The sequence below is a fragment of the Dermacentor silvarum genome, chromosome 7 (genome assembly GCF_013339745.2).
Source record: "Dermacentor silvarum isolate Dsil-2018 chromosome 7, BIME_Dsil_1.4, whole genome shotgun sequence".
NCBI lineage: Eukaryota > Metazoa > Arthropoda > Arachnida > Ixodida > Ixodidae > Dermacentor > Dermacentor silvarum.
The window spans coordinates 45,115,802-45,141,732 of NC_051160.1; the positions used below are offsets into that span (position 1 = coordinate 45,115,802).

The 25,931-nt window shown below is 44.6% G+C and overlaps 1 protein-coding gene and 1 pseudogene across 1 annotated transcript; one reads left to right on the forward strand and one right to left on the reverse strand.

Annotated features, from left to right (window-relative positions):
• The first annotated feature begins 55 nt into the window (after positions 1–55).
• LOC119457978 (glutathione reductase) lies at positions 56–9,066 on the forward strand. Its single transcript, XM_037719763.2, has 4 exons — positions 56–653; positions 1,986–2,392; positions 4,773–5,021; positions 8,018–9,066. The coding sequence occupies exons 1-4, from the start codon at positions 95–97 to the stop codon at positions 8,261–8,263; spliced, it is 1,461 nt and encodes a 486-aa protein (XP_037575691.1). The 5' UTR covers positions 56–94; the 3' UTR covers positions 8,264–9,066.
• A 4,755-nt stretch (positions 9,067–13,821) lies between these two features.
• LOC119458833 (endoribonuclease Dicer-like) overlaps positions 13,822–25,931 on the reverse strand; it is a 62,381-nt pseudogene continuing 50,271 nt past the window's right edge.

The window sequence follows — 25,931 nt, forward strand, 5'->3', positions numbered from 1 at the left end:
GAAACCACCACTGGATCGCGGCATACCATGGGTGTTCTGTGGGCATACAAGCAGCTGGCCGCCGGGCAGGAAGCGCGTGTTCCGTATTCTGTTGATGTTGAGTGGATATCTGCGAGCGCTCAGCCGCTACGCTACTCGTACTGCGTTTCCAAGGTCGTATCCCACCGTAAGCAAAGCAGGAAATATGTCTTCGATGTTGAGGACAGTGAAACACTTCGACTACCTGGTCATCGGTGGCGGGTCGGGCGGTATCGCGAGCGCCCGCCGAGCCGCCGAGTACGGAGCTAAAGTGGCTCTCATCGAGCACGGTCCGCTCGGTGGGACGTGCGTGAACGTCGGCTGCGTCCCGAAGAAGCTGTGCTTCTACTGCGCGAGCATGGCCGAGATGATGAGGGACCTGAAGGACTACGGCTTCGACACCGCCGCCCCCGTTCCTCGCGTAAACTGGGCCGCCTTCAAGGCCAAACGCGACGCTTACATCAAACGCCTGAACGGAATCTACGGGGCGAACCTGACCAAGAGCAACATAGAGCTCGTCAAAGGACGCGCCACGTTCGTCAGTCCGAAGACGGTGCACGTAGGCGGGAACGCGTACAGCGGCGAGCACGTTTTGATCGCCACCGGCGGTGAACCCCTCGTCCCGAAAGTTCCAGGTGAATGGCGCGTTCGCCGAAACGACGCACAAGTCACTACTTATATTTCTTAATACAATGGCGCGGACAGTTATGTGAAAGACAGAAGCAGCTTGTAGGATTCTAAATAGAACGAAATATGTTGCTATTCTAGGACGCTCTATTTGACAACTTGTTGAATGAATTAGCATCTGAAGCGGTTCGCAATTGGCGGCTTTTTTTATGTTAGTCCCATGTGGTGTGAACTTGAAATTTTGCCGTGAGAAGCTTAGATCTGTCGGCCGATGCCAGTGAATACCGGATATATTCTACCAATTAGGCCCAAAAGCTGTGACGTTTCATACAGACTCTAAAAATAGAGGAAGTTCTAAGCGACAGCAGAAAATACACAGTTGAAAGCACTGTAATAACGACAGCCACTACAGAGAGTCGGAATTACGCCATGAATACTCTTTGAGAACAAGTCTATTGTCTGTGAACTTCATCTGCAATCATTAGTCTACTTCAATCTTTAGTGACTCATAAAAGGCAATATCAGAAGCTATCGACAATGACTGTCAGTGTAAGCGAATAGGCAAACGCTTCAAGGTGCACTTGACGGCGTATATTTGTTGCATTGAGGATATTTAGGTAGCGTTTGTTGTTTCATGACATGGTTCTATAGAGAACGGAGCCGTTAACCAGCACAACTGTAGCAGTAGTATAAGCAGACAGCAGGTGCGTCTCAAAGAGCTATAATAGTTCGCATCTGGAAATGGCAAAGCGTCCTTTGTGTTGGTGGCTTTGTGTCGGCGTTGAAACTCCGACCACGAAAATGGCCGAAAGTGCCGTGGAAAGAAAGCTATTCGCATTAAAAACTACTAGCAATTCATTCTGACCTACTGGAAGTACAGCATACATTTTCTGGCACTGTCAGTGCCAGAACAACCACTTGTTCCAAATTAGAAATACAAGATACGGTTAACCTGTTTGCATATAATGAGATATTACACTCTGGGAGTACACCACCTCATATTTGATTCCTTGGGTCATGCAACACCATTGACACCCTGTTTAGCAAAATGTGAGGAATTTATTTCTTGCCAATTTTTCTGCAAAATTAACTGCAGAAAATGCATAAAGTTAGAACCAAACGAAATAAACAAAAAAATAAGCATATAAAATTTCATATATCTACAAATTTTTAGCACTGCAACTTGAAGAATAAACATTCAAAATAATTTATTTGTCTAAGACCCAACTCCTTCCTTGAGATAATTAATTCAGATAAAAGGGCCATGCACTTACATAACCCATGTCACAGCTGTGCAAGATACTACATGCAAACACTTTGTGTTTTAATTTGCCCGACAGGAGCCGAGTACGGCATCACCAGCGATGGCTTCTTCAAGCTGGAGTCACTTCCCAAGAAGTGCGTCGTGGTCGGCTCGGGCTACATTGCCGTCGAGCTGGCTGGAGTGTTCCACGCGCTTGGCACAGAGGTGACCTTGGTCATACGCACGGAACATATCCTACGAGCCTTCGAGCCGGCGCTGGGCGACACGCTCATGGAGCACATGGCCTCCGAGGGGGTCCACTTCGAGAAGAACTGCACGGTCGCCAGCATCACCAAGGTGGCCCACTGGTACGAGGTCGTCACGACGACAAACAAGAAGATCCAGGACGTCGACTGCGTCCTCTGGGCCGTGGGGCGCAAGCCGAGCGTTGACATCGGCCTCAACCTTGCCGGCGTTGAGCTTGACAAGACTGGTCACATCAAGGTGAGGCTGCCCTTGCTTGCTGAACAACTGCAACAAAATTTAGCTTTGGCTAAATTGGTTATTAGTTGCCAGTATATACTGTTGAAGCAGTCTTTGGAAAGCTGCAGTGCTGATAATTGTCTAATTTTCTTATTGACAGCCTTTAAATAGCACCTAAGCAGATGATGGAGGCATCTGGTGGTTTGGTGGTTAGTGGTTAGGACTCAAAATCCAGGACCGTGACCTCCAAGATTTTCACTGAGCCGCGGGCACTCCGTGATCCCGTGTCATGTCGAGGCACCACGCTGGTTCTCAGTGTTCCAAGTTCTGCATAATTACTGGCGAGCAGTAATGATACCATTTTTTTCTTTTTTAGTTTGAGCATCAAAACGTTGACTTTTGCTAGCTTTTCGCGACGCATCCCCTCGTATTTCAGGTTGTAAACAGAGGCTCCTTTATATGTACACTATCTGAAGCTAGGCTTTTTATGCAATCCAAAAATTCATTGCTGTTGGTCTTTACGTGTCTCCACAAGTTCCTTTTTTCAGCAGCTGACTGATTATGCGATATTAGCCAGTCTTATAGCAAAGTTGCTAACATGACCAGCGGCTGTATTCTGAAACGATCCACTTCGGCGATACTATCACCTTGGCTACGCCTCCGCCAATGGTGTGCGTTGATTGGCTGTTTTAACGAAACCGGAAAATAAATAGTGCCATCTAGGAGTTTTGGTCTATGTCAATTTGACGTCACGGTGTCGTTGGGTGCTCCTGTGAATAAACGAACACGTCTGCATCGTACTGTGGCTGGTACACTTGAAGACAACACACTGGAGCCACTCCGCACTCGCCCGGTGCGCTCTCTCGTGTGCTGTGAAGTGTTCAAGAGCGCGTGTTGATAGTGCATGCTGACGTCACGGGTAAGCAGCAGGCTGATTTGCTGAATGTGACCATTGCCGAGGCGATAATATCACCGAAGTGGATCGTTTCAGAATACGGCCCCAGAACTCGCCGAAAATTTTGACCTACACTGCCAAAAGTGTTGACATCGAAAGTGCCCAAACACCGAAAGTTTCAATACAGAAAATACAACATTCGATAGCATCTGCACCTACCTGAGGAACCAAAAGTCAGAAGTTGTAGTGTGCTGGAAATTGGAAGGGATGCAATGGTTGACAAGAGTGGTATTTAGGCTTAATTAGATGAAACTGCGGGAAATTATCAGTGTTTCGTTATTTGCTTGCATGGATTAGTAATCAAGTGGGTCGGGGAAAGCTATTCCCATAAACAGGTTTGCTGGAAAGTTGCGATTCAGTAAGGTTGCGCAAGTCTGCAAGGGAGGATTTTTTTTTTTTTTTCGGAACATGTGAATGGTAGCTGTGCACATATCAGCTGCACAAAGTAGTGGGTATGTTTGTATCGATGTATACAGATAGTGCCTCCCAGAGAACGGTCATTGCTTTTGATCAGTAATGGTTTACGTGCATGTTGCATGTAAGGAATACTTAAGCAGTAGTATTTTCGCTATTTCTGTAAACTGTATCACAATCTTCTCGTAGATAAAAGGATGACAAGTATGAAGGTTGGGAAACATTTACATGTTAATTTAATACTAATGTTGGTCTCAATATTCTGGACCTGGCATCATCATGACGGAGCAAAATTTGCTGATAGATTAAACAGACAAGCGAAAGACATAACAGATATAACTGGAAGATCAGTTGGAGAGGTCGTGTGAACTATCGAAGTGCATGGGACTACGTCCATAGCCTCCCAAAGGCCATCAGATTCAATTCTTAAGGGTGACATGCTCCACAGTGCACTTTTTGCGAGACTGCTATTTAAGCACCTCTTAAGACATGCATTGAAGGCAAGGAAAATAATGAATATTCTCAGCAAGTTCATTGTACGTTATCCTCCAGAAGACCCTGTTTATGGTATCATCCACGCAAAAAAATTGTAGTTCATTGCAGTGAAAGATCCACGCACATTGCTTGGACATAGCGTCAAAAGGCATCACCATTGGCACAGTTGTGTTTCCGTGTTCCGTGTTAGCTTGCGAAGCCCTGCTGTGCAGAAATGTATCCAACATTGTAGTTTTACATAAACACATTACCAATGAATGCAAATGCTCAACCAGTCTGGTGCTTAATCAGCTTACATGGAATGTCGAGTGTACTTTGAAAACTAATGGAAAATGTGCGAGACACTTTTTAACAATTGTCAGCAAAAGAAAGTCTGATTATGCAAGAAGTACTAGATAACTGAGAAATTTGAGAATTGAAGAATTTAATAACTTTTCTTACTGTAAGTTGTTTGCGTTAAGCCTTCTTGTTCCCGAGTTTTGCTGGTTGCTGTAAACCAAAATGCTGGACAGTCATGGGGTGTTTCATCTTTTTCAGGTAGATGAATATCAGAACACGACCCAACCGGGCGTCTACGCGCTAGGCGATGTCTGTGGCAAGTGGCTGCTGACGCCGGTTGCCATAGCGGCGGGACGCTGCCTCTCGGAGCGCCTCTTCAACAAGAAACCCAACTGCAAGCTTGAATACGAGAATATTCCGACTGTAATTTTTAGCCACCCGCCCATTGGAACCCTCGGGATGACCCTAGCTCAAGCCGAAGCCAAGTATGGGGCACAGAACATCAAGGTACATTCTGCATGCATCGCTTGGTTTTATTAGTAGCAATATTACTGTGTATGCTGAAAAGAATGTGGGGAAAAAAAAGGCTTGCAGCTAGTAGCAGCAACACAGCCACGTTAAATAGAGTGAACTTAAGTGTTCCATTGTTGTCAGTCTCAGGTTTGTTCAGTTGTGTAGTAATAACAGCGTTGGGCCCAGATGATGCAACAGTTTTCTTGTAGTGTACCTCATCGCGCATTGTCAGTGGTGTCAATCATTACTGGTGCTTTCGCTCGAAGTAACAGTAAAGGTGTAAACTGCAGCATCATTAAGTCAATTGAACATTACGGATTTCAAAGTACCTATTTATTTTGTATACGGGCCGTTTTGGTGCCAAGCAATGGTTTGAAAAATTGCTAGGTTGCGATTCTGGTTCTTCTAGAATGCAATGTTACCCTTCTTTACCGATATGCAGTGAACTAGACACAATTAGATACTGTCACATTTCCTAACATCGCGGTGAGCTGGTGCGGAAACTTTTGGCCAGCATCGCCCACTCGTCTTTCGGTCTTGCAGCTTTTTCTCCATTACTAAGCCTTGTCTCGCAGTAAGAGTGATCATTTGCTATTGCAGAAGTGTAATTCACTAGTGCAGCTTATTATCTCTCTAAGAAAGGTAATTCTATGTGGCTGCATTTCTGGAACTCTAGTACAGGAGGTGCCGCACCTCGCTTTTCATTTCACCGGTGCAACATGGTGTCGTCTGCATGCTACCGTTGACTTCACATCAAACTAAATCTTTGTATGCATCACCAGGATGCTTTGGGGCACAGACAAAAAAGCCTTTATACAGGCTTGACTAGAGGTCTAAGTCCCAAAAAAACAAATACAAATACTTGATCTACATGAGATACATATTTGTACATATACATGACAATGGGCAGGATTTCTGCAAAAGCGGCACTAACAGAAGAATACAATAACAATAACAGCCCTAATAAGTGTTGAATAAATTAAGACCAAAAGAACATCACTGAATACTTGACTGTAAATAACAAAGTAAGCTCTTCAATCATTGCACGAGTTGTTTAGCAGCCTGGGCAAATTTTAATGCAATGGGGTTCTGACAGGCATAGGTTGTTCTTATCTGAGATTGCATCCATACATGAGCAGTGTGTGTATTGTGAAATATGTTGTTTGTGTTTTAATGTGGACAATGGTACTAGGAATGTGTTCCAATTTGAATTGTAGAGTCTGAGCAACATAGCATAAAATTTTAGAATTGGAGTGGTGTGAAGTAGCCTCAGAGCATCTTGAGTGTCGATGTGCTGTGGAAGGTAAGCAGTGTTTCTAACTGCTCGTTTTTGAAGAACACACAGACAATTTAGATTAGAAATTAGAAAACGTTGTTGTGCTCCATACCAGAGTAAAGTAGTTAGTGACTGAAGAAAACAATTTATTATATAAAATATTCTTTAGGTACTGCGGCACGAAGTAGCGAAATCTCGAAAGTATACAAACAACCTTTGAAAGCTTACTAACCATGTCGATGTGAGCATTCCACGAAAGGTGTTCTTCGACGATGACTTTTTTTTTAGAGATTTTACCGTGGTAACTGTCTGGATTGGTGACAGTCTAATCATTAGATGAAGATTAGGAGTGTTTAAGCTTGTTACTCATTTGTATTTATTCTCAATGAGTTTGCAGCAGACCAATCATTAAGCACCATATTTTCCAGTCTTTAAGTCGCACCTTCGTATAAGTCGCACCCCCTCAAAACGGCAGTTCTTTCGAAAGAACACATATATAAGTCGCACTGGTGTATAAGACGCACCTTTTCATTCGGTAAGCAATTTAAAAAAAATTAGTGACGTTTCACTTTGTGAACACGGATCACGTGCAAGGATATGGGTGTCATTCCTATATAATTGCGGTGCAATGATATGGACACTCCAGGGCATTTTTGCCATCGTGGCTGCTGCGATGTTTCATATAAAGTCCAAGGGCGATAACATCATCTCCGCACGCCATATGCTGTATGTGCGAGTAAAAGGGTGCGACGGTGAGCCGAATTGCGCACAAGGGAGGAAAGCGGGAAAGCAGCGCGGGAGGGAGATGGGTGGCTTGTACTCTGGTAGCAACTGCGTAGTTTCCGCAGCGGCGCACGCCGTATCTCGAAAACGATCTGCAGATGCGACACCTTTGGGGTCGGTCAACTTGCGGTTGGCCTGCCGCCGCCTGTGTTGCTGCTCCATCCTTCTCGCACGGCGCTTGGCAACTCGTTCACGAGAAGAACTCAGTACCTCCATAGCGCAAACACAACCCGTAGCAACTGCCAGAGGAGGTCAACCCAGCATGCTTCGCGTGGCCATAGCATCCAAACTGATTGGCAGTTCCCCCCCCCCCCCAAAAAAGCGTATGTAAGTTGCATCGTTCTACAAGACGCATCGCCAAAATTTTCAGAAAGAAAAACGCGATTTACACACTGGAAAATACGGTGCTCTTAAACAATTTGTGGCTTGAGCTGCAACAATCGTTTTTAAAAAGTACACTGGTGTCATCAGCACAGATAATGAAAGCCTGGTTGGGATCTATACATACAATATCATTTATATAAAGAATGAAAAGCAGTGGCTCTGGGATACTTCCCAGAGGTACACCTGCAGAAATAGATGCAGTGAAGAAATGGACACAGTGCAACATGGCATAACCTGCACATTGCCATTCATTCCACTAAGTGCAACACGGCATTGCCTGCATGTTGCCATTCATTTCACATAGTGCCGGCTTCGTGCTGGATGCGTTCGCAGCATTGCCTGCACTAGCGAGAGAGGGTAGTGCAGGATGTGCTGGGCCAGTTGTGCACGAGCCTGGAACTGGCACTGAACTGGAATGAATCGGTTCATAAAGTGCAGGGCAAATCGAAGGGACCTTTTGAGAAATTTTTCAGGGTTGCTTTGACGCTTAAATAAGCCATGCCACAGCGCGCTCACTCTCTTCTCGTTTCACTCGCCTTTTTTACAGACATACAGGAGCACGTTTGTGCCCATGTACTACAGCATGACCGAGCGGAAAGTCAAGTGCCTCATGATACTTGTGTGTGCCGGGCCTGAAGAGCGGGTGGTCGGCTTGCACATGATTGGCGATTCTGTTGATGAAATTCTGCAAGGATTTGGCGTCGCCGTCAAGATGGGGGCCACGAAAGCACAGTTTGACAGCTGTGTTGCCATCCATCCGACGTTGGCTGAAGAGTTGGTGACCATGCGGTGACGCTCAAGTTGCCCCACGATTTTCTAAAATTTTGCGTGCTAGCAGCATTTTGTGGTGTTGCGATGTTTCTGTGATGGTTGTGACAATTGGGGGGGAATTTCCATGAGAGATGTTGACCAAAAACAATGAACTTATTTTAAATGTGGGGTCCAGCCAGCACTGATAGAGCATTCCCGCACACTCAATAGTCCACCGCATTTCGACCTTATTATTTAACGTGTGCTCATTTGACCAAAGTAAATTTTGCCAAGTTGAGAATGGAAGGTAAGCACATAGAAATACTATGTGAAATGAGTTAGAAATGGTTACACCACGAATGCAGCGTTTTTATAAGTTTCGGTGTGACAACATCAACAACTATAAAAAGAGCTTTGATTTCATTTAATATAAGTGGTTATGTCCTGTCACTTGCCGATCAGTACGGCAGCTAGACATATTGTATAGGTACAGCAACAAGATGCACAGAATGCTGCAAGTACTTCATCTGTACTGCGACTGAATGTCCTGGTATTTTCCATTAGATCGTTAATGACAGATACATTGAACAAAGCGCGGCAAGTACTATAAGAGCAGCACTACGTTGTGAATATCTCTTGTATACAGTACAAACTTGCATAACTTTACGGGTTATGAAAAATTGCACATATGAACTCACCAAAGTATTAAAAGGAGCGATTTAATGTATTCTAATGCGCCGAATGTGCTTTGTCCTTGCATTAATTGCCGTCTATTGGCACTTTTGCGATGGTGTTCTGTAAAATGTGTTTTTCACAAATTGAAATAAAAACGATACTATACCTGTGTTTGCATAGCCAGCAGCATACAACTACTCTACAGTCCAATCTGAAGGGGAACACTGCATTAGTATATGACCCAACAGGACTTGACATATCAACTTCAAGGAAAAATGTTATTGATTTGATGTTAGGTTGACCTACATATCCGTAAAAAAATTATGGCCTAGCCCTTTGTGTCAAAAGTGAGGTGTAATCGGTCTTAAAATAGTAATTCAGTGTTCCCTTTAACAGTGGATCATACTGTACATCTAATGAAAATGAATTAAACTCAACCTGCAATGTGCTCCTAACTAAAGCTTTTGCAGCACAGACCAAAAAAAGAAAAAAAAAAGACCAACTGAATGAATCGAAAATTACCAATTCGCCAAGTCACAAAGCCCTTTGAAGCTGGAACGACGAAGCTTAGCTGGCTGAACTGCCACGCTTTCAGCTACCATGCACACTGCAGTCGCGAGTTCCAAGACGACTTAGTAACCGACAAAAGTGCAACTCAAGACAGCAAAACTTGTCATAGTTTCAATTTTCATTTGTCCTTTAGCAGCACCACTTTGCGATGACGCAAAAGACACTTTTGGGACTGCTGGCTTTGTGAAAGTGTGGTGCGGTAGACAGATAAAGAGTGCAGACACTTTTGTGTCAGCGGTGCAGTCCACATGCAATTGTTTCCCGGAGGGAAGCCTTTCGTGGCGTCTGGCCACTGAGCCAGTTCACCCCTTAGCATCACACCCGTGCCACATCATTCCCAATTTACACTGCCTAAAAAAAGACTGTGAAAGGCACGCCATTGACATGTAAGCACAGCACAAGTGTCTCAGTGGCTGCTGGGCATCATTACCGTAAAAGCCGGAATATAGGTCGAACTTTTTTTCAAAAAGCCATTGCGAAAAGTCGACCCTCGTCTTATATACCGGACATTGGCGGAAAACCTATGGAAGTCTTGTAATAATGGGCAGATAAAGTAAACAGCCGCCTTCACCATCGCATTCAGGCTGGTTTTTCACATTTTGTTTCAAAATGAGCAGAAGCAATGAGCGACGGCAATTCACCGTCGCCTTCAAGAAAAAGGCGATTGAGTACGCGGAAGCCCACGGCAACCCGCCATGTTGCCGTGGGCTTCGTATCGTGCGACCATCGACCCGCGTTTTTTTCAGCACCTTATCATCACGGCACGGAGCAGCATTTAAATAAATACTTTCACCATTGTGCAACCGGCTGAGTCGCATTTGTTTAAAGGTAAGGGTGTCTTTTGGTACTTCTGCCATTGAAAAAGATTTTTTTTTTCTTTTTTAGAATTGGTTAGTTGGGGGGTCGACCTATATTCCGGTTCGACCTATAGTCCGGTTTTTACAGTATATTGGCGAGTCAGGTAGCCACAAAAGCAGAGTTTAGATGAATGCGACAGTATCATGTCGCATTCTTTAGCACATCATGGTAATTGCCATATTTATTCGATTATAAGGCAAGGGCGCAGATGGGGGACCCAAGAAAAAAAAAAAAGCTTAAATATGCACACTAATACAAGGTGATATAGAGTAGCCAACAGATTACTCAGACTCTGCGACAATTGCCCGAAATACTGAATTACTAACACAGCCAAAACGCAAAATAGCGACCATGAAATGGCGGGGAAGGGAGCTTCACCATATGGAGCATGGATTATATGCAAATTTTGCCTTTAAGCGTGGCTTCACAGCAGTGTGCATTTTGCCTTATTGCGTGGCTTCACAGCCAACATCGCGGTGTCATGAAGTCACACTATATATAAGGAGACTTATCGCGCTGCCTTGAAGGCACACCTAAAAGGCAAAATTCGCATGTAACCTGCACTCCACCTTTACTGTTCCTCGCATATGAGGCAGGGGATGGCTTCAACGCTAAAGATTCTGCGAAAAAACCCTCGTCTTATATTCGAATAAATAGGGTGGTATGCAACAGCGTTTGCATGTGGCACATTCCATTTCTTTCGAAACAAGTTGGAACCTGTTTTTGGCAATTAGCACTCCTCTGGAAAGTGGAGGAGGGCACACAGAGGCAGCCTTCTCTCTATCCCTGAATGCAATATGCCAGCATTTACAAGCATCGCGTGCGAAGACTTACCTCATCTCGAACTACCCTCTTCTGTTGCATCAATGCAATTTACTCTCCTAGCGCATTACCGCCGTTTACATGAATGCGACGTGCTAGACATGCTATGCGATGCACCAGTTGTTGCATTCGTGTAAATAGCGCTAGGGAAAGGTTGCCACACTTCAAATTATAGTGTCAATACATATTAATTTTTCGTGTGGATGATACTGGCTGCCGCAACAAATAAGAAGTGAACTCCGACTGATGCAGTATGAAGAACGGATACATAGGCACACATACTGTTACGTTGGTCACAATTAGAAGGTGTGTGTGTGTGTGTGTGTGTGTGCACGCACGCCTGTGCGTTACTTGAACTGCTACAGTTTTCAGTGGTGCTGTGTGGCAAATCATACTTTGAGACATAGGTTGAAAATTACACGAGATATTTTGTACACTTGAGCTATGGGGCTGGTTGTGTTTGGTTACAATGTCAGTAATGTAGAAAATATATTTCGCTCGCGTTTTTTAACCCTTGTTGTATGTGTCACAATGACTGCACTATGCTGGCCATGCCATACAGCAAGACGTGGCTTGTGGCCTTATTTAGACTTTGCATTCCAGCTAGTCTGTTCGGACATTGGGAAATGGTCTTACCGTGTTCTTGAGCCCAGGCCCTTGACCAATTTAGCAACCAGTGCAGCTGACCACTAAACTTGGCTCAAATATTGCCAACATATGGCTGGCCGGGAAAATCGGCAGCCAACTGCCCCCCAACGTTTGGCCAATATTCGGCCATCGGCCAATTTCTCTTTAAAAGATGGTAGATGTTGGGCCGGCATAACATAAGGATTCCGTTTGTTCGACTCTATATTCCTTTAATATCACCCACCATTAACGGCCAGCCAATCCAGGTGATAGCATTGTTGCAGAGCTGCTGGGACCACCACCAAAGCACGAAAAGGAATAGCGTCGGAATAGAATCATTACATTGTGCCCACCCTACACAATGTAAATGACACAGTGCACAGATCTCAAAGACATAATTTATAGACTCGGAAGCAGTACAAAATATTTATCTCAGCTCTGTACAAAAATTTGACAACATGGTGAACATTAGGAGCGACCACGGTCTAACAAGACGTAAACACAGCTGCAACAGTTCCCTATTTATTGCACAAGTGTTTCATTGTGAAACACACCAGCACTCTATCTTCATCTCGTGTGCTTATCATTAAAACAAAACTGATGGACCATAATAGAAAAACGTAATATAATGATGATAATTGCCACTACATTCCATTTGTAAATAATGGTAACGTTTGCGGCCGTTGTGTCAATTAGCTATGCCTGTTAGCTATAGCTCCTCTAAATCTATCGCTATTTCATGTCTGCATGGCAAGTGTGAACAATTATATAGTTAACTCCAAGAAAACATTGTTTGGATTGCAACCAGAAGTCCCCACCATGAAATGCTCAACTTCAAAATACAGGCCTTAAGCATAACCACAGTGTTTGTAAATTTGCAATTATATGCTGCGAGTTTGAACTCGCAACTGGAGATTTAATGCAAGAAATATGCAGCGTCGGCTATGAGGGATGCTATAATACAGGGCTTGGATGAGAGTGCAACTTTTGAACATTTAAGCCACTATCATTTTTTTTTTAATTTTTTGTCTACAGCATTTGAAATCACAATTGGAAATACCTTCAGCTACCCTAGCAAGGTGTCCATAAGCAAGTTGAAGTGAACTTGAACCTACTCAGATGCGCAACATTGCATTACTATACACAAGTGGATACCAAAAGAGGCGGACTATAGGTTAGAATTATAGACTAACACATCTTAAGTTTTATTGTCATAGCTCAGGGAACAATCGCCTCAGGGTGTTGATTTTCTCAAAAAAATGTATTGATTGGCTAGACCAGCAAGAGATCTAAGAAATCAAGCTTCTAATTGTTGGCTATAATATTAAGATTTGATTTCAAGGGCACATGGCTTTGCTATCACACCATAATGTGTACATGAGCTACATACTGTAGCATCCTATATTTTTGCATCTTTAGAGCTGCTTAGTTAAAAAAAAGCTACTCTGAGAGCTTTCACTTTTAGAGCTAGACCAGCACAAGCAGGTTGTGATGAAGGAAACTTGTGAACGGGCAAGGTCCCAACCAAAGAAAAAAAGAAAAGAATGTCAACATACCATTTTGTTTTCCCACAAAAGAAAACTATACACTACTACAAAAGATATAATCTTGACAGACATGAGAAATCATAGGTACATGCAAATAAAATCCTCGACATCTGTGCAATAAGGAATAATTATACTAACCAGCATATCTTTGCTGGTTGGCATATCTTTGGGAGTCTCTTGGTTATAGGGCCCAAAAAACAACAAATACATCTGTGATCATCAGTGTTCAGAGCGCATGCTTTCAGAAAGAATTGATGGCAAGAGTAACATGACATAACCACACACTATTTCTTAATAAAAATGAGTGCTCAGTCGTCGAATACTTCAAAGAAAGCATACAGCCAGTAAACTGCCACTCTCAACTTTATTGGAAGCAAACCTAAATGGCACTGCTTTTCTTGAGTTTTCTAACACTAAAGCAGCAAGATATAGGTACCACAAAGGCACTGAAAAAAATTCAAGCACCTTATGTTAATAATATTTCAAACCTGCTGCAGACCTAGTTCAGGCAGATCAGTCATGTGATTCGAAGGCAGTGTGTAGTCTGAATGAAAACGGCATCCACATGACGGGCTAATAGCATCAGACAGAGCGAAATGACATCTTGGTACTCTTGACTCAACGCATCCACCAAATGACAACGATCCACAAGCATGTGGAATTGATGAACTAGAAAAAACTTGCAGTTGCTTTGAACCACTCATCCGGCTGCTGATATGCGAGGTAAAAAAAAAGGGCTCAAATCCACACTGTGACGGTGGTTGGCCAGTGAAGCTGTGGTATCACCTGATCCAACAGACCAATGTGATGTAGCCTTCAATGATTGAGCAATGCACTACATGACATGACTGACGGCAAGACAATTAAATGGGCATGACACCGTTGTGCATATTGACGTTGCTGTTCCCATTGCCACTCATCGTGTTCACGCTGCTCTTAGGGAGTCCGAACTATGCATGGCCTTCCCATAGTGCTATCGCAACACAAATGAAATAAGTTTCTAGGCGGGTTCTTCTTTTACATATGAAAGTGTAGTGACATCACTCACTGCTTCGTATGCTACAGTTGCCGGCTGCAGCTTACGCAACCGTAATCTTTACCAGGAAATGCATGCGGCAACCGCTACATGCTTCGCATTGTTTGAACGCACCTTATCTATCAAGTGGCTTTGACACTGGTTTTGTGCTTTTTACTGAAACGAATACTGGAGTACGTCTTGCACACGAAATTTCAATGGAGATAGGCACTTTTAGCTTCAATTCGTGGAATAGTTTTCTGTCGACGAAGAAATCCTGGGATCAGCATCATATACAGCTTCGCTGCGAAAGGGGGGAAAAGACATTGCCAGAAAGAAGGCCTTAAATCTCTCAAAAAGCCCGCGATTTGCCGCTGAAGAAAAGGGCAGTTGGCATTTTTAGCCGATGTGGTCCTCATAAGACCAGAAACGCACGGTCATGTGATGAAAGGCCTGTAGACCAAAACAGTGATTTGGCCCTTGTGTGGAGATTCAGCTATAATGTCGCAAAAAAGTTGGGGAGAAGAGAAGGAGCATGCAAGGCGACATCTAGTGGTACAAAATAGCAACTTCTGGCAACTTGCCTGGTTGGCATAGAGATTGTGGTGATTGGTAGAGTCTTTCTTTTTTCCACTTATAACCGCATGTAATGGGTTCCTAGGTGCCTGCAGCTTTTGGGGGTTTAAAAGAATTAGCCTTAAATGTTTTTCGTTTCGTGCCTCTACATGAATAATATGCTGCAACTGGCATTGATGTAGCTGTCCTGTCAGGCCTTCCTGACAGCATTCCGCCAATGAGCCCAGACTGGCTTTATTTAGTCATGTCAGTCACTGAAGCAGACTCTTTACTTCCACAATCACAATGTCACCTATTTTCATTTGTTATTTGGCAAACAAGTTTACCATACTTGAAGGCCTCTTGGGCACTTGACAACCACAGCTCTATTTAGATCGCTATCAGGCTCAATGGCAAAGACACTGTCCGCTTTGAAATGGAATCTGTAAATTACCATAGGTGCTAGTCTGGAAACAGTCATCTACCACCATGTTGGCATTTTGAGCCAATCGGAGACAACAAGATGGCAAATTTGGCAATATGGCAGAGTATGCCCAAAATACCCTATAGACTCTTGTAAGGACTGCACCCCCAACTTGGTAGCGCAAAATTCGGAAAAAAAAATCTTCCAACCGAGCAGCAATTGTGTTCAGTGCCCCAATGCCGCGCATGCGTTGGCGAATTTTCGCGTGCTGCGTACTTCCATGTGTCGCTATTATAGTCAACGACCGATTTTTCGGACATGCCCGATAATTTGGACGCCTTCACGGCGCCGCCACGTACCACAAAAAGTCAATGTATAAAAACGTCTGAAATTTTGAGCAAAATAAACCTTCGCCGCCTGATTTTCCGGTCTTTTTGCAATGACCGTATGTCCGAAATGGCATTAATCGCAGCCACCACAGCCGCAATTCTGATTATCTCGCCACCTCGAACCGGTGCTCTCACACGCAGATACACTGGCAGCCGTAACCACCACCGCGACAACGCTAGACCTAGCTACTTCGACGTTCGCTGCCAAGTTTCTTTCTGTTGAGTGCTATGTTTTTCATTGAAACAATTCGCCGCTGTTAGTAATGGCAACGACTCCGCCTTTGTAATCCTCGCCAATGTTTTGGAAACTCGGAAAGCATGGTGCATTGCATAATGCTGGTTCCCAAAAGTCAGCTTCGCCTCAATACATCATTGTTTTGCAGTGAAGCATACGTGAAGTATTGAGGTGAAGCATATCACGAGTGGGAAGGGGCAATTGTCACGGGACACGGTACGTATTCCTCAATTATACGCGCGTGCTACGATATGCCTAATAAGTGTACTGGCAGGCCTTCACAGCTATTTCGGACGTGCCTGTGGCGATTTGAGCCCTTGAGGGCAGTAAAATGCATGCATTCGCTTTTTCGGACGTTTTCGCAGCGCCTAGGGAGTCCGAAATATTGGACGTTGACCGTAGATGGCGAGAGCCCTTCAGTAACAGCATCTAGTATCTAGGGCCATCTAGTAGCGGCCCTTACACGGTACCGAACCAAAAGATTCTGTCCCGTGTAAGGGCCACACCTCGTTATAATTGTAAAAGAAAAGTGCGGCCCTTCCACGAATCTATACGGTACCATTACAGTGTAGAGCTTCTTACAATTATCTTTCGGGAAAAACAGCAGTGCTGTGCTGTTCCATGCACGGGAATGCTGGGAAGAGTTGACTGACTTTGCACCTTTGTAGGGGCGCTACGACACCCCAAAGGCGCATTTGGCAACTAACGTTCTGTCTGTCACAGTTTGGATTAAATTAAATTGGAGAGTTTAAGCTTGCTGAAATGGCACACTGGATTATGAGTGACACCATGGTGAAGGGACTCCATTATTAATTTTGATCACACAGGGTTCTTGCACCTAAATCTAAGTACACGAGCATTTTTACATTCATCCCCATCTGAATGCAGTCAATATAGCCACTCTGGCTGCATAGTTTAATCAGTACAAGAAAAGGTTGTAATATTTTGTTTTTACCATGTTACGACAGTTCAAACTTGATATAACAAACATGAACATAATGAATTTTCAAATATAGTGAAGTAAGTCTAAAATGTTTTTTGCCAATATCAGTGTTCGAATATACACTTATAACAAATACTGGATATAATGACAGTATTTTTGTATCTGATGCGACTTCATTATTATGAGATTTAACTGTACATTAGAAGAATTTTAAACAAAACAGAGGTAGTACATGGGAAGAAAGTGAAATTATCAACAGTGATTGAAGAAATTGCCTGTAATAGCCTAACATCGAACTGACAGTATCAATAAATGAATAAAATGAACAATGAATGAACAAACGATGTCTCCGGAGCCAACATTCTGACACGGGTAGTTGTTGATCAAGACAAGCCCCCAAGTCCCCTTGTCAAAAGCTTTGCTCCAACAACATCCTCTGTTCAACCACTGTTATATATATATAAGAACATGTTAATGCATAAGTTTGCTCATGATACGATGGATTTACATAAAATGTGATCAGTATGACCAGTGGGCTGCTAAATTTGGAGAAGGAAACGGAAAGATCTGTGGTCACTATGCGCTGGTATCAGCCATTCGTTTTGTTTTCTTCGTTTACTCGCAATACTAAGTGCGAGTAAACAATAATGCGAGATGTATTACGGGAGGACCAAGACATTTTATAAAGACTTAGTTCCGGAAAAGCTTAATTTCAGGAGCCAAATCCATGTATTACACCAAGCCGTATTCCAAGACAGGACAAACCATCCAAATACTAGCATTCGCATGGTGTCGTGGTGCCCTTTGAGAAACTTATGTGGACGACGGCAGCAAACTTCCCTCCAAGTTAGTATTTACTGAAAGAAACTAAGAAACTATAAGACTACCATAGAAGAGCCACAAGACATGATAAAAAAAGTATAATCGATTAACGCAGGCGTACACTATGTAGAAGTTAACAGTGGGCTTCATTGCCAAAAGTTTCTATCATAGGAATCTTATGCAATCCCTGCATGTAGGGTGCAGGAATCATTGAAACAATTCACTGCACAACCTGTGGCACAAACGGGAAAAATACAGTCACTGTGTGCACCTGATCACCGACGTATCATGTTACAAGACTAAAATGAGGACTATATAGAGTAGCTGCATAATGTAAAGCGGCTCATAATGAGCACATTTAAAAAAATAAGAGATCACAGTTTATGTTTCAATTGTAAGCTTTTTCATGAACGCTTACAGACTATGGTGGCCAGACTATGGTGGCCAAGCTATGGTAGTTGGTGGCCAGAGCTGAACTCAAGGCCATGTAGGCGTACTCCTTCCTGCTTAAATGTTCTGTGTTAAGAATGCAGGATACTGAATGCAATTCTTGCCTTCAGTTTCAGCAACTCTGGACCATTAGCGAGAGCCACAGGGTGCCCAACACGTGGCCAAGCAAGACCTCTGGTCAAGCGCGGTGTGGCCCGCGTACTTTATGAGAATGCTGGACAGCCTTCTCTCTCCCTACAGTTACAAATTGTTGGCAAGTGCTGTCCCCTAGCCGGATCCACAGGTCTTCATCATTCGCAGGCACTTTTTGGCAAGCGCTGTCTTGGCAAGCTTCTTGCTCTTGGCGACGCATGTGAAGGTCCTGTCCGGCAGGATTAGCTCCACCTTGACCTTTTCGTTCTTGAGCACCTCAGCCGGGCTGAAATTGGCAGGATATGGCAGACTTTACCTCTGAAACCCATTATGTCTATTCCATTATTCATCATCATCATCATCAGCAGCAGCAGCAGCCTGTATTTATGTCCACTGCAGGACAAAGGCCTCTCCCTACGATCTCCAATTACCCCTGTCTTGCACTAGCCGATTCCAACTTGCGCCTGCAAATTTCTTAACTTCATCACCCCACCTAGCTTTCTGCTGTCCTCAAATGCACTTCCCTTCTCTTGGTATCGATTTTGTAACTCTAATGGTCCACCGGTTATCCATCCTTATACATTATATGGCCTGCCCAGCTCCATTATTTTTTTGCTTATGTCAACTAGAATATTGGCTATCCCTGTTTGCTCTCCGATCCACACCGCTCTCTTCCCGTCTCTTAACGTTAGGCCTAACATTTTTCGTTCCATCACTCTTTGCGCCCTTAACTAGTTCTCGAGATTCTTTATTAACCTCCAAGTTTCTGCTCTATACGTTAGCACCGGTAGAATGCAATGATTGTACACTTTTCTTTTCAACGACAGTGGTAAGCTCCCAGTCAGGATTTGGCGATGCCTGCCGTATGCACTCTAACCCAATTTTATTCTTCTGGAAGTTTCCTTCTCATGATCAAGGTCCCCTGTGAGTAATTGACCTACTGTTTAAATTGGCACAGAACCACCTGCATACCTGCAGACATTTGAACTTCAACATGAACTTTGAATCGCAAAGTCTTGTGGAGGACGAATAGCACACATTTCCTTTAAAGCTTACCCTGAGCACAAGGCTTTCCAGGGGTACATATGCAGTTTATTATTAACGTTTAGACGCAGCGCACAAGCAGCAACAAACTTGGCGCAGTAAATACTGACAAGCAACACTCTGTTTTTAGATCACTGTGACTTCTTCAGCGACATTCGTGTTGTCGAATTCGCCTGCTTTAGGAACTTGTCTGTGTAAACTAGCTACAAGCAACTGCCTCTCCTTGCATCCTTGCACCATTAGAAGACTTGCTACAGAAGGTTCAAGGACCAATGAGGCAGTAGCGTACCCAGGATCTCTGCCAGGGGGGGGGGGGGTTGACAGTTTGCCAATACCATCTAAATAGCACTAATTTCAATTTTTTCACGGAAAATTGTCAAAAAATGCGCTTTTTGTGAGTGTGCAGACGATTGCGCGTCTTATATCTTAGTTGCAGTACTCAAATGCGCAAGGAAAGAAAAGGGGTTAAACAAAAGAGGGGGGTTAAGTCGGCCTCAGGGGGGGGTTACAACCCCCGAACCCCCCCACCCGTCGGTGCGCCACTGCGATGAGGAAACTTTTTCATGAGTAGAGCTCACTTTTTGTAAAACTTGAAGCAACATTTGTGAAATGTTGAAAAGAGCCCGCAATTCGATTTGGCAGGTGTGCAACTGTCCAAGCTCCTTGGTCCAAAGTAGGCATGCATCGAGGTAATGGATCTCCCATCATGCTATGCTGGAATGCTCTGGTAGGAGCATGATGCACTACGCAGACAATGCACATCTGCTAGGGCATCGGTGTTTGCACAGTGAGGCTGCGTGGATATGGTTCAGAGTATTGAGCCTGAGCTTTGGCCCAGGCAAGGTCTCACGGTACAGTACGTTCATCTCTTTCGGTGAAATTGCCAGTATTTACCTTCGTTGCCCTGAGTTACGTGCTTGCTACTTGCAAAACTGCTCTTCACGCTGTCAAGCTTTTGGCTTTCCCACATAGCTCGGTCGTCCAGTGGGTGATTCTGAGTTAGCTACTCGCAAACCCATGCTTCCCCACCTGCCATCAAGAGGTTTGCTTTCCCACATAGTATAGTAGCCTAATGGCAGAGTTTGCCGCACTTTGAATTGCGAAATCGGGAAAAATAAGAACAGAAGATCTCGTTACATCAAAAGCATGGTTTCGAATATAATGTGAGATGCTTTCTCAATGTGAAGAGGAAAAGCAGAAAGCCCGGAGTGCTAAGCATACCTCAGAGAACATTTGCAGATAGCCACTTATGCGATGACATTGTGTGTCCTCCAGGACACACACAAGATGTGTTTTCAGTAATTGCACTGATCTTTAAAGATGTATATAGGAAACACACACAGGAAACAGCAGAGACTGACAAGCAACACACTGCGTTCAGACAACAGTGACTGTTTCAGTCACTTTCCTGTTGCCAATTTGACCTGCTTTAGGAACTCTAAAGTTTCTTGAAGCAACTGCCTTTCTGGCATATGGCGTCGTGTGCCGCCGCGAAGAGGCCGGTACCATCCGTTATTTTTTGTCCGTAGTTTTTTCCAATACTATGCCACCCCATCTTTCCAAACGTTATTTTTCGTAACTTCTTTAAAGTCGCAAAATGAGTTTTTTGTAAATTTTTCGAAAAATTCAGGAGAGTTGGTAGGTATGCTTTGCCTATCCCCGTTTGCTCACCCGAAGCGGGCCTCCGGAAATTTCTCAAGCAGCGTGCGTATTGGGGGCAGGGGCACCCGCTCACTGAAGGACTCGATCTCGCGACCGAAGAGCCGGTACAGGATGCGCCACACCGTGTCCAGCGACATGCCGCAGTCTAGGAACACGGCCCCCATGAGACTCTCAAACAGGTCGCCCAGGGCCTTGGGCACCTCGACCTCTTCGGGCTCCAGGCACTCCTCCTCGTGGTAGTAGAAGCGCTGCACCCACACAGACATAGACAGGCCGGTCGGTTAGACAGCGTGCACGAATGGGCTGGTTGGTACAGTCGGCGTCGAAAAGCTTACGATCCACAAAACCACCTCTCTCTCACTGCAGCACACCACGCAGGCTCCGCAGCTAGGCGCGGCCTTCAAGATCCCGGCCGTGCTATCTCGGAGACCACGAGTTGGCCAAGCCAAGGCGGCGTGCACAGCAGGGCTATGAGGCCACAAGAGAGCGGCGAATCAGCTGTATAGTCAGCTGATCCGCCACGTGCCATGTGCGACTTGAACACGACAGACTTGCAACGCAGCAAGCTAGCTGTTAATTTTGACCGCATAGCGATTTCACTTGTTGCAGATCAACATGAACGAGACAAGTTGAAATCCGAAGCAAAAGACCATTACATTAAAACAGAAGGAAACTATCCTAATGGCTGCCGCATTAGGTGCTAAGAAGTTGCGAGCTGCACACACCAGAGATTCTTATGCCTATTCTTTTATTATAATTTAGTTGCATATGCGGTCACGCAGGAGTTTAGCAGGCCACGGAGCGATCTTCTTCTTTGCATGTTTAAAGTTGCGAACATCATTAGACATACTGCAGTAAAGGGAAATAATCGGTATCACGAAGTAATGGATATAATGAAGAAATTCTGGCCCCGCCTTCAATTTCTTTATAACAAGGTTAGAGAGTAATGTGCAAACAACATGGTGTTGCACGGTTTTACAAGCTCTATGGTCACAAACTGCAAGGAAATTCAACATTTCCTTAGATCCCGTGGTCCATAAACTTTTGGCGCCGACTGTACATTTTAGTAAAACACTGATTTATCAGCATGACACAACACAGAAGGAACCACAAGGCAGATCATTTTGCCTTTGCGGTTGTTTCTCAGTCCAGTGTCATGCTGCTATATCTGCATTTACCCACATCCATAGTCCATAAAGAACATTCGACGCAAAATTCAAGGACATTTGAAGAATTTCCAGGTTGCTGAAGGGCAAAATTCAAGGAGGCTGAAACAAACTTGAGTGATAACATCAAATAAAAATATTCAAATCTCCTTCTTACTTGCAATTCTTTATGCATAAGCAGCCATTGAATTGCTCACGCACTTCAACCTGTTCAGGTGACTTATCAAAGTCGACTTTCCTGTTGTAGCGATGTGAATCACCTTGTGCCACCATCACACTTCGCTCAATGAGGGTTAGTAGTGTCCGACTTCACTCAAAGATACTCGTCACGTTTAAGCCAAATGGCTGAAACTTACTGTCCTCCAGGCATTTTAAGAACCCAGGCCTTAAATACAGAGCCATGACGGCTGCAATGTAAACCAACTATCAAAACAACAAAAATGGTGGTACAGTTTGGTTGTTTGATCTGGCTTCGCCTAGCACCACAATGACAAAGGCAATTTAAACAAGCTGCGGCTATGCCAGACTACAACTGCTTAGTGAAACTCTAAAATGACAATTATATAGGATCGTTCCCAATCGACAGTGTCCACGGCAGTCCATCAATGCAGTTTGTTACTCTGAATGTCCAGAAGTCTCTCCCAAGCCCAGTTTTCAAGGAAATCAAAGAGCACATTTTATTTTCAAAGAGTTTCAAGGGCCCTTCAATCTCTCTTCCCAATTTCAATGGTTTTCAAGGTGTACAAACATTGAAATTTGGCGCAGCTAACAACTGACACCTTATTACCGAAAACTTGTAAGGTATATGCAGTACAACCTTGATGAAATAAGATCCCGTTACGTACGACTTCCCGACGCCAACCTTCGCGATCGAAAACACAAAAAATGACCCAATTGAGTTATGCTTACTTTTTTACCAGTTCATACGTTCCCGGAAAACACAATCTTTCTGCATTAACGTTCAATACATTGCCAAATTGCAATCGTATGATAAGTTTTCCAGCCCCTAGATGCCATGTAAACAAGAAAATGAGTGAGGCGTGCGCGATCGAGAGTAGTAGCCGACTGCCGGGGCAGCTTCACCACAATACCCACCCACCCATCTCACGTGAAAATGCCGGTGCGCACTCACTTTCTTATACCTGTACCAGCAAAGCTCCTCCCGGATCATCAGATGCTGGATTCACAGCTACTGCTACGAACTCTAATGCGATAAGCATCCTCACTTTCAAGGCACGCGGTGCTATTGGAAGCATACTGCATGCTTTTAAAGGGGCCCTGAACCACCTCTCGGGCTTGGTGAAATAACACATGCTGCTGTGGACATCTCAGCCAAGTTTTGGTGTCGTACGCGATGCGGGGAACTTGCAAGTGGAATGCGAAATCACCTTTCTCTCAAACACTCTCTCTTCAACAGAAGCCATGAATCTCGCTCTTTACTGGATGCTTTATTTCGTAATAAAGTGGATTCCCATCATCATCATCAGCAGCAGCCTGTATTTATGTCCACTGCAGGACGACGGCCTCTCCCTACGATCTCAAATTACCCCTGTCTTGCGCTAGCTGATTCCAACTTGCGTCTGCAAATTTCCTAACTTCATCACCCCACCTAGTTTTCTGCCATCCTCGACTGCACTTCTCTCGGTATCCATTCTGTAACTCTAATGGTCCACCGGTTAACTGTCCTACGCATTACATAGCCTGCCCAGCTCCATTTTTTCTCTTAATGTCAATTAAGATATCAACTATCCCCGTTTGCTCTCTAATCTACGCCGCTCTCTTCCCGTCTCTTAACGTTAGGCCTAACATGTTTCGTTCCATTGCTCTTTGTGTGGTCCTTAACTTGTTCTCGAGCTTCTTGTTCAAGATTCCCATACACGGCTGCTATTGGTTGCTGTGGTTGGCTACACCGTGGCCGCCGCAGGGTGCCGCCACGAGTCCACTGGCTAAGCACACTGCGGTTCGTTGAGGACAACCATGTTTGGCTTACGTTTAGCGTGTCGTAGGCACCAAAATCCGAAGTTGTGGCGTCTATGTTAATCTAAAATGAAATTTGAACTGCGCGCCACGGTGACATTTCGAAGGGGGAGCGTTGTGGCCATGCCCCACTCCGCCATAGCCTTCGCAGTGCAAGGAACTGAAGAAGGAACAGAAGCACAGCGGAGGCCGCGTTTGATTGCCAATAAGTCCGCTTCTGCTGCATGCATTGAAGTACTTTTTGCGGCAAAGCATTTCTGAAATAGCCTATTTTCACTTTGCTGCAGACCGCAATTGTTTGTAAGATAAGTTTTCCAGCTGCTAGATCTAATGTAAACAAGAGAAGCCACGAGGCACATGCGATCGAGAACAGTAGCTGCTCACCACATCAGCTTCCCCGCAATACTCGCCCGCCCATCTCACGTAAAAACGCTGGTGTACACTCTTATTCTGGTACCAGCAAATCTCCTCCCAGTTTGTTGCACGCCGCCTGCATTCACAGCTATCGCCACCATCTCTAATGCGATAAGCATCTTCACCTTTATAGTACGTTACAGCGCGTAGGGCACGGTGTAGTTGGACGCGTACTGCACAAATAACCTAAACACGCCACCGTTCCCTGCTGCAAGCGCGTCACGTTTCGCTCCGACGGCGTCCGGCATTGCCCAGCTGCTCGATTTCGTTTCGGTTTCCCATTGCCGTCCTAAAACACTGCGCAATAGGAAAACACCAAAACGCGTCTCAGGCCGCCGGAGCTCCACCAGCTCAACACGCGTCGGCGTCTTGTGCCGCAACGCTCGCGCAACACTTCACGTGACGCAGATGTAAACTACAGTTGAGCCTAATTTTTTGGTTAGTTCGGATAGTACGTTTTCCCGGTTAGTACGCTTTCCCAGCATTTTTTTCAAAAATGTATGAACGAGGTTCTACTGTATATGAAAGACGACGGAAGTCTGTGCTTGCACATGATTAAAAAAAAACAAGCAGTCGTATAGGCTAAAACCATATTATTATTCATACATGTCAATACTCATCCTTCCCCTAAATCTATATACAATTAAACCTCAATATAATGAAGTTAGTAGAACACTTGGCTTCGTTATATTTAAATTCGACCAAGCTTTTATGCAAGTAAGTACAGTCACCAACAGATTTTTGTTACACGAAAAGGTTGTAGAATTTTGCTAGCTATTGAGCAACCGCAAAGAACAAGTTTGAATGAGAAATTTGTCAAATGTGAGTCTGGAACCAAGAGATGGTTTCATGCCGTGTCGACGATATAAGAATACAGTCAAACCTGCTTAACGAACTTCCATATAACGAATTCCTGGACATAACGAAGTTTTTCTATTCCCTGCCGTTACTCCATAGAAGCACGTGTATTTGAGACCTCTATGTAACGAAGTGGCTAGTGGGAGACCCCCTCGAAATAACGAATTTTCCCCGCTGACAACCTAGAGATTTCGCCCCAAATTTTGTCATTCTTGCGCGAGCAGCAACCGGAAGCACCTTCTCCGCCGCGATGGAATGCGAAGCGAGCGCACGTGTGCGTGCGTGCGTGTGCGAGGCGGGCCTGCATCCCTCAACCCGGCGATCTTGCCGCCGCGGGCGTAGCCTTACCCCTCCCTTCATTCAAACCTGATCCTGCCGCTTGCTGCAGCTGGCCTAGCCCGCCAAGTCGGCACTCTCATTTTCCAGTTGATGTTGCCGACGCGCTGGCAGACACTGTGACACATCACACCCGATGAGCGCGGACACACGCTTGTCAACGCTGGCGGCGTGTGGAAGCGCTGCTGCA